The 17,341-nt window shown below is 42.9% G+C and overlaps 2 protein-coding genes across 3 annotated transcripts in view; one reads left to right on the forward strand and one right to left on the reverse strand.

Moving 5' to 3' along the window:
- Positions 1–2,216: 2,216 nt before the first annotated feature.
- On the reverse strand, positions 2,217–13,523 carry LOC308116299 (mixed lineage kinase domain-like protein). Its single transcript, XM_080474407.1, has 11 exons — positions 13,405–13,523; positions 10,243–10,702; positions 9,316–9,414; positions 7,805–7,976; positions 7,416–7,516; positions 7,176–7,311; positions 6,876–6,960; positions 6,649–6,791; positions 5,141–5,190; positions 4,180–4,320; positions 2,217–3,284 (listed from the first exon to the last, which is right to left on the reverse strand). Exons 2-11 carry the CDS (start codon positions 10,694–10,696, stop codon positions 3,238–3,240), a joined length of 1,428 nt encoding a protein of 475 aa, XP_080330533.1. The 5' UTR covers positions 10,697–10,702; positions 13,405–13,523; the 3' UTR covers positions 2,217–3,237.
- A 1,438-nt stretch (positions 13,524–14,961) lies between these two features.
- Positions 14,962–17,341, forward strand: part of znf609a (zinc finger protein 609a) — a 47,077-nt gene continuing 44,697 nt past the window's right edge. The window contains exon 1 of one of the 2 annotated variants that reach the window (XM_080474934.1): positions 14,962–15,347. The gene's annotated coding sequence lies outside the window, so the exon portion shown is untranslated. The remainder of the gene's footprint in view (positions 15,348–17,341) is intronic. The other variant, XM_080474933.1, reaches the window with a different exon arrangement.

Here is a 17,341-nt window from a genome sequence, read left to right on the forward strand (position 1 = left end):
GTGGCACTGGTCTCTTTATTCTACATTATCTGTGTTTTTTTTTTTAGGTTTATTTGAACCAGGAACTAAGTTAAATAAATCATTAAGCATAAAATAAATACCAGGTATACAGAATGGCAAATATACAGTATATATTTTTATATGTATGATTTTTTTTTTTTAAATTCCTCCAAAATTCCGATTTTCTTCCCACAAATAAGAGTCAGAGACCAAAGAGGGTCATGTGATATATTTCTACAGGTCCAGTTAGAGTAGCAGCAGCACAATAGTGAAATTTCTGTTTTCCTCTCTGCAGCTGGACGGCTGGAGCTAGAATGTCTCAGTGAACCAGTTAATGAACGTGATGACTCGTGAGTCACAAAGTGACTCGCGAGTTTTGAACAATTCATTCAAACTTCAACATCACTGGTTTACAACGGACAAAGTGAGAGAGAGAAAAATGAGGAGAAGGAGAGAAAAAAAAACCTGTGAGACAGAGGAACTTGAGGAAAAAACAGGGCCAGATGGCGCTCTCCAAAGTGAGAAGTATTGACAGTGAAAATCAAGTATTTAAAACAGAATGGACGGTTATTTCTGTTCATGAAGGACTTGACTTGACTTTATTCTTCCCACTGGCAACATTAAATCTGTGATTCTGATTTGCTCAGAAACTGTCGTACTTATTAAAAGTGTCACTGTAAAACAGGATTATGAGACAAAGCATAAAGGTTTTGAACAATCAGAAGTGAGATAAGAGAAAATCAGTAGTCTGAGAGTCCAGTATGACCAGTCCACCAGAATCCTTGACACATTCACATTCATTCAGATGTGTCTTTTGTTGACTTCATTATTCAGCTGAACTTCCGAAATCGTTTTGACGCTTCAGCGTTGGACAGCAGCTCATCATGTGAATTCAGATTCATGACGCTTCCACTTTCTGACTCCAAATGTCCCCGAGACTCTTTCCCAGGTCTGAGGAAAGCAGCTCTGTACATAACACACAACTGCTCGGCAGCTTTCTCCATAATGAACACAATCAAAACTATATATGGCTCCAGAATCACCAATGAGCTCCTCCACCTGTGTCTGAGGATGGTCCTGGCTCAAGTGGAGCTCACTGCAGTCGAGCCCGCCGTCTCTGGTTTCTGTTTGGTGAAGTGAGCCGCTCCATGATTTTTATGGTCTCTCGCATTGTGAACTTTACGGTAACGTCTCGGAGCAGAGTCAAGCTTTTGGTTTCCAAAATAAAAGGCATTTTGAAACGATCTGGGTCAAACGTTGTTTTTCGAATATGGGCCGATTAGAAACTCGTGCGTCTCAATGCCCACTTTCAGAGCGTGAATGTCCACTACGGGAGGCTGTATCTGGCTCACCTGGTGATCACTCATGACGGCGAGTGTCAAATCCGTCGCTGAGTCAGAGGAGTCTCTGCAGAAGTAGCAGGCTACTACTTGAGATACTACTTGAGAATTCTTCACGACATAAAAACGATCTCTGATTTCTGTTTTACCTCTCTTTACGGCATTTTGATGGTATTTTGACTGAAGACGAGGTGTGTCTGAAAACTATGGCAGGGACAATTGGTTCAATTCCCCCTCATTTTTCGAGCTTCTCTTCACCTCTACTGTGGACAATTAATGAGACAATCTAAGTTTTAAATACAAAAATCTAACAGAGACATACTCTAAGAGATATGTATCCCCGTTACTGTGTATAAGTTACTGCAGGAAGGGACTGCTTTACTTTATTTTATATTATTTGATTCCCTTTTTATATTCATTTTTTTCCACTGTTGGTCTACTGAAACTCAAGCCTAAAGTCAAATTTCAATGTGTTATCATGTCAAAATAATGTTAGTAGGAGTACCTTTGCTCCTCATTATGTGGATCAAATGCTCTTCATAATCGGAGTTTATGTGTGTGTTTCTTAGTGGGAATGATCTTGAAAACGTATTTGAAATACATGAGTCATTCTTTGGTTGTGGACATATCTTAATTGTCAAATCATATTCCATATATTACACAATGTTACATTTATAAGAAAGAGTGAGACAACAGAAGACACGAGCCTAGGCCAAAGGCTGAACAAACAATGGTAGACAATGATACGGCTTGGCTCACTGAGTTAACAAGCCCTCATTTTGCATGTTAGAGATTTAAAAATAACATTATGAAATAACTTGAACGTGTCAAAGGATGGCCTGTAATGGGAATGAGAAGTCACAGTCATTTGTGTTTGGATTTTGTTTTCACCTTTATTCATCATCAGACATAATATTAGAGTTTAAAACATGCAAACTACGTAGCAGAGATTACAGGCGTGTTTTCCTTGGAGTTCATTTAATTTTTTTTTTTATCAACCAAACCTTGGCGCAGACACTCCCTCTCAATAAAGTACCACAGTGGAGACTTCACAATAAAACAGCAGGTTTACACATGTTCTGGCTATGCCCAAAGATGTACAGTTTTTGGCGGTCTATTTTTGAGACACTCTCTATAATATGTGGAACAACAGTAGATCCCTCTCCAATGATCTCACTGTTTGGTGTGGCCCCGGGGGCCACTCCTCTCCCTGGGCACTTCAGAAATATGATGGCCTTTTGCACCCTGCTCGCCAGGAGACTTATTCTATTTAAATGGAAGGATGCCCGGCCTCCTACATATGGCCAATGGATAAGGGAAGTCATGCGCCATATTCATTTAGAAAAAATTAGATATACCATTAGGGGGTCCACCAGAAAATTCTATATTACCTGGCAGCCATTTATCTCTTTTGTGGAAAACATGGCAGCTGCCAATATTGAAACATAACCCAAGTGACTATGTACCTGTTATTTTTAATTTTCCTTTTTGTTGTCAATATGTTTACAAATGTGCTTAGTAAGCTTGCAGATGGTCCAGTAACTGTGGGTGGGTGGGTGGGTGGGGTGGGGTTATTGAGAAATTGATGTAAAAGTTCTGTGATTATATTGTTTATTGGTTGTATTTGAAAATAAAAAGACATTGTTCAAAAAAAAAAAAACAGCAGGTTTGCAGATCTTCTCAAGATATTCTAAACAGTTTTTCATTATGACATTATGAAGTCTAATGTTGACATTTCAGAGCAGGGGAAAGCCTCAAAGTTTCTTTGAGTCATGAAAAACTAAATCAAACACCAATCTAAAATAGGGGAATTAACCGAGGACTGTGTTGAGACTGAAGCCAGTTTGGTAGAGTTCCGCGTCTTCTTTTACAAATAGTCACAGTCAGGAGTACTTTATCACGCCTCCAAAACTTCCACCAGACTGCGCAGTTTATCCACCAACACTGGAAAATAAACCAAAAATATCACTGAATCAAACAGAAGAGGTTTCTCTGTGGAATACACACAACTTTCACAAATTGGTTTACAAATGTTAGAATATCCGTTGAAAGCTTTTTCAGGCAGGCAGGAATAGAGCTTCCCTCTGGTCTACGTAGCCCACCTTCTGCTAAAATGTCTTTATTGCATAGCAGATAGAATTAAAACCAAAGATTTTTCACCAGCAGCCAGATCAGAAACACATTGACTGAAAATTGTATTTTAAGTTCTAAAAATTTGGATGAAGCAGAAGAGTAAACTTACATAACCCTGAGAGTTAAGCTCGAGCAAGTAACTTTAAATTCATGCAGCCCACGAAGCTGCATATTCAAATCAATGACCAGAAATTATATTGTGAAGATAAAACATGGATTTTCACTGAGTGTCTCAAAAGCAATTAATAATATTTGATGAAGGGTGAAAGATTTCATCAAAACAACCAGTGAGCACAAAGCGGCTTATGTAAACAACAACGGGAGAGTTGGCGATCCTCACTACCAATCAGCAGATGGCTGCGTTGTCGCTCCTCCTCACAGAACCCTTCCTCAGCGCTCGGTACCTCAACGATTGGGAGACGGAAAATGTAATCGGGTTTTTCCGTTCCATCCACAACTTTTTCAGTGGGACTGCACAAAAACCCAACCCGTCCCGCACCGTCCCGCCCCGTCCCGCCCCGTCCCGGCACAAAAAGTGCGGTGGGACCGCCGCTTTTGTTTTTTCTGATTGCATTTTTATCCTGCAGGTTTTTAAGTAAATAATGTGTTGTACTGAAATGATTCTAAGCCATGTGTGACAATGTCTGTGACAATATTTGATAACATAAACCAACCTATGACCACAGTGATGAACATTGACACGTACCCCCAGCGGACGGCCTCTTGAAGCTGTCGTAGACCCGGCAGGCATTGATCAGCTCTCCCAGGGGTTTAGGACAACCATCCAGAAGAGGCTCTATATATTTCTCTTCACACACTTTCTTATAAATTTCTTCCGTTGAACAGCCTGAAAGATATGTGAGAACACTTCATGTTGGGAAAGTAAGGACACAGTAAGCTATTTCATAATAGCTTTACTATTGGCATGACTTGCCACCACAACTAATATTTGAATACAAATATTTGAGATATCTTATATATATATATATACATACATAATTTTTGGATAGTTTAATCATATATATATATATATATACACACACAGTATATATATATATATACACAGATAATTTTTGGATAGTTTAATCATATATATATATATATATATATATATACTGTATATATATATACAGTATATCAAAATATCAAAAATGATCTGAGCTAAGTGTTCTCTTGTGACCAACAGAAGTATCTAAACACAACTCAGTGTAGGGGTCAGGGAGAATACAACTTCTATGTGTGCCTACTTTGAATTACACAGTTGAAGTTGTTGTCTGTTCGGACTCATATATTGAAGTTAAGATTATTGCACTCAGAGACGTCAGACAAACATGACATCAAAAGACAATATGGTAAATATGAAGACACTCTTCCCAGTTATTTTCCTGACATTGAATCCATAGGAAGAGACACAAATTTGACTTTTGTACATGAAAAGTTTCCTTGTTCATTGTTAGAAAAAACAAATAAATGCACATTTTGGAGACAGTGTAGCCATTAACATTCTGTTATTTCGAGAAAAATATATTCCAAGAACCAACAAAAGTAAATTATGCAGGATTGTCTATTGTGAATAGATGTCTTCTGACTGAACAGTGGGACGTCGGGCAAACACTTGTTGCTGGTTTCACCAGGTTTCTCCAAAGTGATAATGTGCACATGCTCACCTTCAAAAGGTCTTTTATGGGTTGCAACTTCCCACAGAACAACACCAAAACTGAAAAACAACAAATCAAACAGGACTGTTGATCATATGAGTAACAAAAACCTTGTAATTGATTCCAATCCTTTCTTTTGGTTCTGGTGGTATATTCACAACCAGTGAAAATGGAATAATGGAATAACGTGAATTACTAGCAATATGTCCGGAATGTATTCATATCGCTTTACTTTTACCATATTTGATTGTTACAGCCTTATTCCACCATGGATTCAACTAATTGTTTTCCTAAACACTTTACACACAATACCCCATATTGTCAACGGGAAACAAAACGTTCTGCTGCTTCCAAGGTCCAAATGAGCCCAGTGGCCTCCATCATATGCAGATGGGAGAAGTTCATAACCACCAGGACTCTTCTTCAGCTGGCTGGCTGTCTGGACAGAGTGATCAGAGCAGAAGGGCCTGAGCCACAGAGGTGCCCTAGAACCTGATGATCACTCTGTCAGAACTCCAGTGTCTCTCTGTGGAGAGAGGAGACCCTTCTTGAAACACATCCATCTCTCATCACAGACCTGGGTGGTAGAGTGGCCAGATGAAAACCACTGCTTAGTAAATGGGACGTGGCAGCCCGCCTGGAATCTTTCAAAATGCATCTGAAGGACTCCCAGACAGGAGAAACTTAGTTCTTTGGTTTGATCAGACAAAGTTTTAATTATTTGGTGAGAATGCCATCCGTTATGTTTGGAGGAAAATAGGCACTGCTCAACACCAGGCCAATACAAGCATGGTTGTGGCAGCAACATGCTGTGGGGAGACTAGTCAGGATATAGGGAAAGATGAATTCAGCAATGTAAACATCCTGGAAGAACATCTGCTCCAGAGCACTCCAGACCTCAGACTGGGAAGACAAGCCATCTTTCAGGAGGACAATGACCTTTGGCACACATCCGAGACATCAGAAATGAACCCTGTGAATGTCCTTGAGTGTCCCAGCCAGAGCCCAGACCTGAACATCTTTGGAGAGATCTGAAAAATTACTCTGCACCGACGCTTCCCATTCAACCTGATGAAACTTGGTTCTGCAAAGGGGAATGGACCAAATTGTCCAAAGAGAGGTGTGCCAAGGTCGTGGTGTCATATTCAAAAACTGTTGAGGCTGCAAAGGTGCATGAACAAAGTATTGAGCGAATGCTGGAGATAATTATGAGATTTTTTAGTTTTTTACTTTGGATAAAATTGCAAAACGTACATACTTATTTTTACATTGTCATTATGGGTTATTGTGTGTATAATTTTGGGGGAAGCAACGAACCCAATCCATTTTGGACAAAAGAATGACAAATGTGAAAAATGTCAAGCACTGTAATTTGAACAACCATTAGTGCTTGTCATGGCATTCGTCAATTAATTTAGGGATCAGAAGTAAAGAAAAAAAAAAAGAAAAGAGTTAGACTTCATTCAAGGTTGCATGCTTTTCCTGCTGGTTTTCAAGCGCTTTTGGGATTTGCGTACCTGTATATCTCGCACTCTTTACTGTAGACATGGTTGATGTTGCCGAGCATCTCCGGAGAGCAGTAGCTCAGTGATCCTCTGTTGGTGCCGTTCGACGGTTTTCTCAGTGAAGTCTCAGTTTTTGCCAGCTCAAAACCTCCCAGCTGAACACAACAACAACAGCAGCAAAGCTTAGAGCTGCCGCTGGATGAGATGGATGTAACCCCAGCAAGCTCTGGATTCAGTACCTTGACTCTATAGCCGTCAGCCACCAGGAACTTTGAGCTGTTCATGCACCCGTGAACTTTACTTTTCTCTTCGGTCTGGTGCAGTCTGAAAGATACCGGAAATTAATATCATTTTGTGTTTTAATGATTAAGAATTTCCTAACTTAAAGTTCTGTTGTAGTACCAGACACCAAAACGTTAGGCAAGGTTTAAAAAAAAAAAAAAAAAAACACAGCAGGAGAAACATATTGCCTTAAAGCCTTTCATATCAAACAAAGAAATACATTTCTGCATGTGTCACATCTGTGTTTTGGAACTGACCGATAGAGACCTTGGGCTGCATCCAGACACATGCGAGCTTTCCTGGTCCATGGAAGGTCGCGCTTCCTGTCCAGGACCTGTCGAAGGCTTCCCTTCTCACAGTATTCCATGATGAGGAGGAATTCAGGGCTTGGGGCTTTTGATAATTGTCAGGACATAGCAAGTTACTTCATCTTTAAATGCCACTTTAACTTGAAGATATTAGGCACTGAAGTGATCGACTCGCTGCGCTCTACTCACATTTCTCATTCTGGATGCAGATGCCAAACATTCGCAGGATGTTTGGTGACTCGAACTGTTTCATGGTATGCACTTCCTTTTTGAAAACCCGCTCCACCTCCCTACATATATTGGGAACATGTTTGTATTGACGACGAATTTGTGGGGGAAAAGTTGTTATCTGTCACTTATGACGTTCGGAGTGAATTGGAAGACTGATCTTGCATTTGACTCAACTAGGCACCATCATCACCTGGTAAACTTCCTGAAAAACTCTTGTACAGACTTAAATTAAGTACTTTTTGAGAGAGAGAGAGAGAGAGAGAGAGAGAGAGAGAGAGAGAGAGAGAGAGAGAGAGAGAGAGAGGGTGACAATTCATGTCACTATTATAATGATTTATGGGACCAACCCTGGACTGGTGCTCTTGGGGTCAAGGTATCTCTTAATGGCCACTGGGAATCCATTAAATTCTCCTTTGTAGACCTCTGAAGTTGATGTTTTCATAAAAGGTTCCTCTTCATACTTCAACTCCTTTTTCTTAATGATTCGGATGCTCTCTTTAGCGGGATCAGGCTTATCCACTGAAAAAAAAAAAAAAGACAAAAAGAAAAGCAATACTATTATTTTCCTGCTAGAAAAAGTGTGAAAGGTTTCCCCCCATCATATGCAGTAATATGGTTTTTTGCTGACCTTGCAGTATGTTTTGCCCTTTGCAATAACAAAACAAAATGGTTAACAAATTTCTATGCAGTGGTGTGAGAAAGTGTTGGCCCGCTTCCTGATTTCTTACTTTTTTGCATGTTTTCCAGACTTCAATGTTTCAGATCGTCGAACAAATTTAAACGTTAGTCAAAGATAACACGAGTAAACACAAAATGCAGTTTTTAAATGAAGAGTTTTATTAATGAGGAGGAAAAAAATCCAAAGCTTCATGGTCCTGTGTGAAAAAGTGTTTGCCCCCCAGCTCCTGTTAAAACAAAACTGGTTGATCACACCTGAGTTCTGGAGCCACACGCAGGCCTGATTACTGCTCACCTGTTCTCAGTCTAGAAATCACTTCAATAGGACCGACCTGACAAAGTGACGTCGACTAAAAGATCCTGAAAAGCTACAGCATCAAGCCGAGATCCAAAGAAACTCAGATGCATGGTTTTAGGCAGCAAGCCGTCCAGGCGTCATTTGGACGGTTAATTTTTGGAAGACGGCTGAAAAAATAGTGGACCTGTTGCTCAAAGCCGTCAAAAATATGTGTATTATGGCCATCACTACTTGTCACCATATGATTTTGCCTGAATTCATCTTCTTTTGCCAAAATATAGCGAATTATCGGATCGAGCAAACAACTCGCAACTGACTTCCGGTTTGTATTACGCCCAGTAACGAGCGACGAGATTGATCAATTGATACCATGTGGTATATATGTTTTGAAAGGCGGCCTCTGATTGGTTCGTAATTCTCTGACTCATCCTGATGCGTTCAAATGCTGAAGCAGAGAGGAGGAATTTGGATGAATTTTCTTTCCAAGATGTTGAGGAATTACATCTGCAGAATCCACACAGGTGGAATTTACTTCTGTTTTAACATGTTCAGAATAAAATTCATTTGTTTGTCAATTCAGGTCTCAACATAGTGGACGACTATGTCTCTCGAGGTTAAGCACAATGTGTTAGTTGTGACTGGTGACAGATTAGATCCCATTTCCTGGCCAACACAAGTAGTAAACTAGCAAAAGGACTCACATCATTTCTTTTAACACATAGTTGAGCAGCATGCATCAAGACATTAATGCTTAATTTCTGATGACCAAAAAGGTACAAGACCCAAAATACGATTGATTATAAATTCTACTATGACTCCAGGAAAAGGCCAAGTTATTACAAACAATAGGCGTCCACGTTATGTTTAACGTTTTGTACTCACACAAGTCCACAATCTTTTCCACATTGACTTTGACGTTCTGAAACTCTTTCAGCATGTTCTCCGTTTTCTCCTGCTGGAATCTGATATACTCCAGTAGCACTGTGGAACAAAGATACACGAAATATAATATACTTTCCAGACCTAAGGCACAAGATATCAGTTTTGGACACAGTGGATTAAAGTGAAGTTGGTTTTCATGAGAAAAAGAAGAAGCCTTGGTTTGTGCAAAGTGAGTGAGACCAGCAATTGAATATGTAGATCTGAGGTCTTGAAATTAGGCCCCATTTCCACAATAAAGTTTCAAATGAAAAAGCATCGTTTTTGCGTTTTCATTTCAGAAATGTGTTGTGTTTACACTGCAACATTTAAAAAAAATGTAGTTCGCATGCACCTTTCTTAAGGGACAACACCTGTCGCCAGTCCTGGACTCCATTTGTCATTTGCTTTGTTGCATAGTTTGGCAGTCCCGCCTTTATCATTTTGCAAAGGCAAATTTAGGCTTAGATATGCGCAAATCTGTCATCCCCTGGGGCTGTAGATTAATCCATGGATCTATCTTAAATGCCCACTTTGTCCAGTTTAGTGGCAAAGAGAGACTGGACTGAATTCCAGATGACAATAGAGAAAAGGCAGATCACAAATTGGTCAGGTCACTTCTCTGTGACAGAAAGAGACAGAATCACACTAATCTACTGTAGTTATAGCAGAGTCACAAAATAACCTGAAATGAATGTGAACATGAACAGGAAAAACATGCAAACTACACTCAAAGAAGCTCTGAGCCCAGCGTTTTCTCACTTTGACACAGGAGTGCTCATTACTCAGCGATCGTGCAGCGACGACCTTTAGGTCTTCTACCATTAGAAAGCATGTGATTTCTACTCAACTCCTCAACAACAGATTTGAGCCAAAGTCAATTTGCCTTACGTGTTTTCAGCTCTTCATCGTCCTCCATCCCATCCACCTTGTCTTCTTTTTCTCTGGAGGTCTGTTCAAACACCTGGTACAGCATGTTTCCCTGCTCCATCTGCAGAGCTCCAAATAGAACCTGGAAGGCGTCGTTGAAACGATCGTTCACAGTATCGAACTCATCTCTATGGCTGCTGCACTTCAGGATGCGTTCCACCCAGTTGGCCATGGTGTATTTTTTAATAAGCTCTTTCGATGATTGCAGAGTGAAGCAGAGTTCCTTGAGGGCCTTTTCTACCCCAGCACCATCCTGGACCTTGGCCATCTCACGTTGTTTGATGGTCTTCACCAGTTCCTCCAAGGATTTGACTCGCTTTGAAACGCGGTGGCAGCGCTTCTTGTTAGCCTTCACATTTTCCACCAGGGTGTAAATCTCAGAAGCAATGGACAGGATGGGATCTATAAAGTCCATGATGAGCTGCAAAACATAAAAGATGTTTTTTTTTTCTTTTGCAAAACACACTTAAATCTCTCATACATGCCATCATACAATTCAATCTCTCAAATCAGTGTGGAAGAGCTGATTGTGATTATCTTTCTATTAGATAGAAAAGGAAAGACTAGACCTCGCGAGAAGATAAGCCCAAACATTCAGTTTGGGTTCACTTGATCAAAATGCTACAATAGCTATCTCACCTTATATCACATGCAGAATACATGCAGTATATCTGATTTTCCACATTTTGTCTTAAGCTTTTCCATTTACCGAAAGTTCCACTGTGGTGGACGGCAGTGCAGTGTTTTTATCGTGTCTGTAAAACTGCCATAAAACATAACAAACAACGCTGCTATCAGGATATTAAAGTGAAAACAAATGAAAACTAAGCTGGGATGATCGGACAGCAGCATGTTGCCTCACCCTTCCTTCCTTCCTTAATTTTGACCTGAGAGGACGACATGAGAAGTGGACTGTGGTAACCTACGATGGCATCTTCGTCCTGTCATTAGCGGCTCACGGAGCAGCTACGATCAACTTTAACAGTACTGAGGTGTACCGGCATCTACACGGTGGAGAGGTGGGTCGTTTGCCGTCATCTAAAGACGGAGAATTCACTTTTTGTGGCGTCCCAGCTGGTCAGCTAGCGCTAGCCACCATGCTAACCACCTAGCTAGCCACGATGAAGCAGAGCAACCAGCTGTTCCTGCAGCGTCAAATGTTGTGGAAGGTTTGACTCTCATGATATGAAATAAACCAAGATGAAATCCTTTCACACTTGTTATTCTTTATTACAACTATGCGCTTTACACGGTGAGACGTGGAAGAACTCTGCACTCACTCATCTTCTACATCAGAGATTATGTTGCTTTAAAGTTACACAGTGCTGCACAAATCCACATGTCGTACGCCGCTCCACAACAGTCCTGTCTCTCCTCTTTATGTTCAAAACTTTGTTGTTTCAGCTTCGCTCGGCCTGTATGTAATGCTACACACACCTAGCCGCGGTTGACCACAGAGTACCGACATACACAGCCAGCTCCAGCCAGCCACGGATCACCGGATCAACAACACACACAGCCAGCTGCGGCCAGCCGTGGAGCACCGGAGCCAGGGCGTGAACTACGGGGGGGGGGCCGGGGAGGGGTTAACCCCCCCCTAGATGAGACATGAACCATCCTGAAGATATGATTTGGGATAATTTAAATGGGCCCTCTAAAATATTGGCAAAATGCTGTTTTTACCATGCTTGTCTTGTTATTTATTTTTATTTATTTTTTTATTGCCATGATCATGGTTCTTTTTGGTGGAATAAACCCTATTCTTGATTCCACTTGTGCTAGTTTAGATATTTTATAAAAGTTTAATGTGTCAGAGCTAGCTGGATATAGGGGCGGCGTGGCTTGGTTGGTAGAGCGGTCGTGTCCCAATCGGATGGTTGCAGGTTCAATTCCCATCTCTGCCTGCCAACGTGCCGAACTGTCCTTGGGCAAGACACTGAACCCCGACGCGCCTGAGTGAATGCAGGGTGAGAGTGAGTGGTTGGGGGTGCTGGTCGGAGGGGACGATAGCGCAGTTTGGCAGCCTCGCTTCCATTAGTCTGACCCAGGGCAGCTGTGGCTTCAGACGTCCAGTATGGAGTGATTAATGATTAATGCAATGTAAAGTGTCTTTGAGTCTCCTGAAAAGCACTATATATAACACATGCATTATTATATACCTTTACGCAAATGACCTGTAACTTCCAGACCTGTAACTCACGCTGCAATGCAGGTCCAAACGTGCCACAACGCAGTTTGAGACGCATCGCACCACACCCAGCTGGCACCGCAGTGCGTTTCACATAGACAATTACTGGGAAGTGAGAAATTGAAGGATCCCATGGACGTATGATTTTGATGCAACAACGCATCTGTCGAGTCAGGATTATATATAGGTATCAGCATCGGTAATTGACAATAGTTTCTTTTAAAAATATATCAGATATCGGCACATATCCAATGTGCGTCCCTCGTCTTTACATAATGCAAAAATTTTTTTTTCCTTTATTTAGTTTATGAACCCCAGACACTCTACTCATAGAAACACAACTGAAGGGCTAATGACTGCAAGGAAAAGTGAACTTGGTGAGGGTGGGGCAGTTGTGGTTCTGAGGCTATCTGATGGTTGCCTTGCCTTGCATGAATGTTACACCGAGTTAAGCCCAAGATCCTGGTGACCAAAAAGTAGGCAGTCGATCCCCATCTTTACTCGAACTTCAAGGTATTGTCTGTATTGTTTACCGAAAGAAAACAAGTGCATCCCCATTTGTTCTATCTGTGTGGGTTCTAATTTTCCACCTCCCTCAGACTGTATCCATACAGTCACATCAGGGCTTTTCAGCTCAAACCCAACACTTCAGAAAAGCCTCTCCTAAGCAATGACATTCACCTCGGCAAGTCAGAACAGGAGAGGGTTAATCATACTCTCTTGCCCTGTACAAGAAAAACAAGTCTTCTTTCTCGGTGTCTGTTTCCTTCCACACACAAGTGGAAGTGTACAGCAGCGATCCTGTAAAGTCTCAATGTGAAGAAATGACTTGTTGAGCTGAATTCTGAAGTCACATCTAAAACTCTACAAAGTTGAATAGAAACAAGCAGTGAGTGAAAGCAACATTCTACTTCAGAGGACAAACAGTCTCTTACCGGTGAGAGGAAGATTGTAAAGACAGCGTCCTGACTCAGGTGTTTGCGTATAAGAGCGGTGAGAAAATGAAACTGGCTTCTGAAGTGCAAGGCTCCTCCTCCTCCTGCTGCTCACTCCTTCCTCTTCCTATTTTTTCTGTCTCACTGTCACATTGGTTGTGATTCATTCTTCTCTGCTGTGACACGCCTCAGATGTGTTTATTCTACACTGGAAGCAGAAGGATAATTCAAGCCAGGGTATAGGGACGCAGAGCACAACTCGAGGGAGCTTTATTGATAATCTGTCTGCCTGGAGTTTTATCCGGAAGGCTCAAGATGAGAGGCCAGGTGAAGACCACCAAGGAGCAGCTCCCATGAAAACTATGAATTGACCGTCTACATGTAACCTCTGCCACCAGAAAACATGGCGTTTTGTTTTCCAGCCTGACACAGAAGTGAAAGAGAATAGCTGATTAAGAAAAAGACTGAAGCACAGAAAAACAGTAAAAACACAGTAAAAGCAATAAAACATAAAGCAGACATGGGCATCAGCAGTCGTCTTGCTCAACAGTCACTCAGTCTTCATATTGATGACACACAACTGTGTTTCCAGGTCCCCCACCAACCACATCATTAAGTACACTGGCGATACTACAGCGGAGGGCCTGATCCAGAAAAACAATGACCGGGCCCGCAGAGAGGAGGTGCTGGATCTGGCTGGCTGGTGCAGGAGGAACAATCTTCTCCCGAATGTTGACAAAACAAAAGAACTCATTGTTGACTTCAGGAGGAGCCCACCCTGCCTCTCTCCATTGATTATTAACAACACGTCAGTGGAGGTTCCAGGGGGTGCACATGACAAACAATCTATCCTGGTCCCTATGGGGAAAGTTTCGAGAAGGCTTCCCTGCTTGAAATCTGATATAAAGTGACGTTTAACACTAGCGCCCCCACGCTTCAATGGTGAGGACAAGAATTGCATGCAGGTCGGCAAGTTTATTAAAGTGAAAGAGTGAAGATTCACCCTCATGCGCAAATCATACATTAAAACTAGCCTCATTTTACACATGAGCCGAACAAAACAAACAAAAAAGGGAAAAGCATGGGGGGAGGGAAGAGTATTATATATATATATAATTATATATTAGAGACCCCCCAAAAAATCATGTTTTCAGGGGGGCTCATGTCTCATTAAGGGAGCACCCTGTACACACACACACACACACACACACACACACACACACACACACACACACACACACACACACACACACACACACACACACACACACACACACACACACACACACACCCCTCCAGGTCCAGTGAATCCAGATCCAGCTGCTTTCCAGTCCAGGTCCGGTGATCCAGATCCAGCTGCTCTTCAGTTCAGGTCCAGTGATCCAGATCCAGTGATCCAGATCCAGCTGCTCTCCAGTCCAGGTCCAGTGATCCAGGTCCAGTGATCCAGATCCAGTGATCCAGATCCAGCGGCTCTCCAGATCCAGCGGCTCTCCAGTCCAGGTCCAGTGATCCAGATCCAGCTGCTCTCCAGTCCAGGTCCAGTGATCCAGATCCAGCGTTCCGGGGTTTGGTTGCATTGTACCTAACAGCCATTTAGCCCCGCGGTGGGGTTTGTCTGTCTGTTGCTATTTGTGCGTCTGCTAACGGGAAAACCGCTGATCTGGTCCCTGTCGGAATACCTCCTCTGGTCGTGTAAGTAGCGGAAGCTCCTCCAGCCTCGGGAATCGACCCCGCGATGCTGCCACTGCGCTCCCCGCCGCTCAGCACTCCTCTCCGGGATGTGACCGTGTGATGGCTGCGGTCCAGTGAAGTAGGAGCACGTTGACTGGTGCGCCCGATCCATCCACCAGTTTGGGAGCTTGTCTCAGTTCTTTCCCGGTCGGATTATCGGAGCATATGGAGCGTACATGACAACTGACCGGATTGGGGTTCCTGACTGGGTGAGTGATCGTGCCGAAGCCGCGTCTCCCGGTGGGAAACGCGGCATCGCCTGCTAGCTGTCCCGGGGGTTAGCTCAGCAGGCTAGCTGGTGTCTTTGTCTTAGGAGACCGGGCAGCTAAGGGGCAGACGTCCATCATCGGACACGTCCCCGCCTGACCCGTTTGTTTGCATTGTGCCTGCCATTATCTCCCCCTGATTACCTCTCTGATGTTTATATTCACTGAAAGGTTTCGGTCGTGTTGTGGCAACGTTTGTGTGACGCCAGCTCCACGGCGACTCTCTTTCATATTTAGTCTGTTTGCAGCGACGCTTGGCCATATTCTAAAGCTATTGTAGCATTTTAGAAAGCCGTGGTCAAACAACACAGCATCCGAAGGCTTACTTTTATTCACCTGTTTCTGCTTTTGGAGGATATAGTGATGTACTATTGCATGACAGTCCGTGTGTCAGTGTAGACTTGAAACTACCTGTCCGATAATGGAAAGGTCGATAGCGCCGCATCGCTAATTGTCCATCTCACGACAAATGGGACGCTCTATCAATATTTCGATTACCGATTTGCGCCACTTGTGTCTGGCTCCACGCAATCTATGTCACCGTGACATTGGCGTTCGTGAGAGCGACGGTGACTCGTGGAGTTTAACGGAGATTACGGAATACGCGGAGCAGCTCAGGTTGTGCAGCCCGTGTCCGATAATGGAACTCGTTAGCCGCGTAGCGTGCCCCGGTGGGCCTTTTCGTTTGGCTGAACAGGTTGTGCAGATTACCGGCGCATTAACTGCTCTTCTGTGGTTACGTTACTGCCGTTACGTGTGCTCCACGCGGGTATCGTTGAGCTGAGGCCGTTCAGAGCCGTCACCGACGTGCTGGTCAGGTTTGTGTTGGCAGGCAGTGAGCCTAGGCCGAGGCGGCGGTCACTGCGAGCTGCCGGTTACCGAGGCTAACGGTGTCAAACGTTTCCTCACCAGCTGCTGTTTGCAGGAAAGAACAAAAAAACAAACAAAAAAAAACCCTCAGCTCATCAAAATGCGGTTCATCAACGGTCATGACTCGTGTGAACTTGCATTTCCTAAAAAGCCTCACAAAGTAAAGATGCCACTTTTGAGCGTTTCTCTCCCGAACCGAGAGTCGCGACTAGCTGCTAAAGCTAAATCCCACAACAAGCCTGGCTTGAAAACGACTCGATGCCTTTGATTATAGTTTGTCAAACTAATTGCATGTGATCAGACTAAATAAAGTGTTGGATTGTATAGCTGGCAGATGATTGCAGGCCTGTAACCAGGCCCGTAAAACTCAGAGAAGGCAGTTTAAATGCCTTTAGATGACTGTCAAGGTGTGTACAGGTGTGTTTCACCTCCACAGCAAACTCAACGAACTGTGGATACCATTCATGCTTCATTATTACATCCTCATGGGGACACAAAGGAACCAAAATCCATTGCAGCTTGACTTATGGAATTAAAATGGACTCAAAACTAAGATATAGTTCTCATGTCAGGGGTGTGTCCCATCAAGTTCAGGTCAATATTTCTAATTCGAGCTGCACCACATATTGTAAATTTCTCGTCATCGAAATATCAACAGTGTACTTATCGCTCTGTGTGTGAACTTATTTGGGCGATCAGATGGAGCCCTACTGCCCCAGATTGTGTTGACAGTGGATCATATCTGACTGGAGTACTACACTATGCAGCGGGATCAACATGGCCTGGGAATTTCTCCTTAACCTGGCGTGAGTTTACCCAGACATTCACCACCCTGAAAGACCTCAAGACAAAGCAGGTTATCAACTTAGTAGTTCAACCCAGGCCTTTCCAATCTTGATCAGTACACTTGTGCATAGAAGGGGCGGAGGTTGCAGCATGTGACTGGTTGTTATGGAGGAGTAGACGACATTAGAAAAGATGAAGAACGGCAACATTGCTGCCACAATGAAAGCCGGGAGGAAAAGTTGGTGGAAAATTGCATACTCTGTTAATGCCTCTTTTCGTGA

Source organism: Lipophrys pholis, assembly GCF_963383615.2.
Source record: "Lipophrys pholis genome assembly, chromosome: 11".
In the NCBI taxonomy this organism is placed as follows: domain Eukaryota; kingdom Metazoa; phylum Chordata; class Actinopteri; order Blenniiformes; family Blenniidae; genus Lipophrys; species Lipophrys pholis.

Excerpts from the sequence above, each read along its gene's own strand:
- LOC308116299 (XM_080474407.1), bottom strand. The coding sequence starts at position 10,696 with ATGGACTTTATAGATCCCATCCTGTCCATTGCTTCTGAGATTTACACC. Across the intron at positions 9,415-10,242 it reads CGATGAAGAGCTGAAAACAC|TGCTACTGGAGTATATCAGA; the intron begins GTAAGGCAAATT and ends TTTGTTCCACAG. Across the intron at positions 6,792-6,875 it reads CTGACGGCTATAGAGTCAAG|CTGGGAGGTTTTGAGCTGGC; the intron begins GTACTGAATCCA and ends TGTTGTGTTCAG.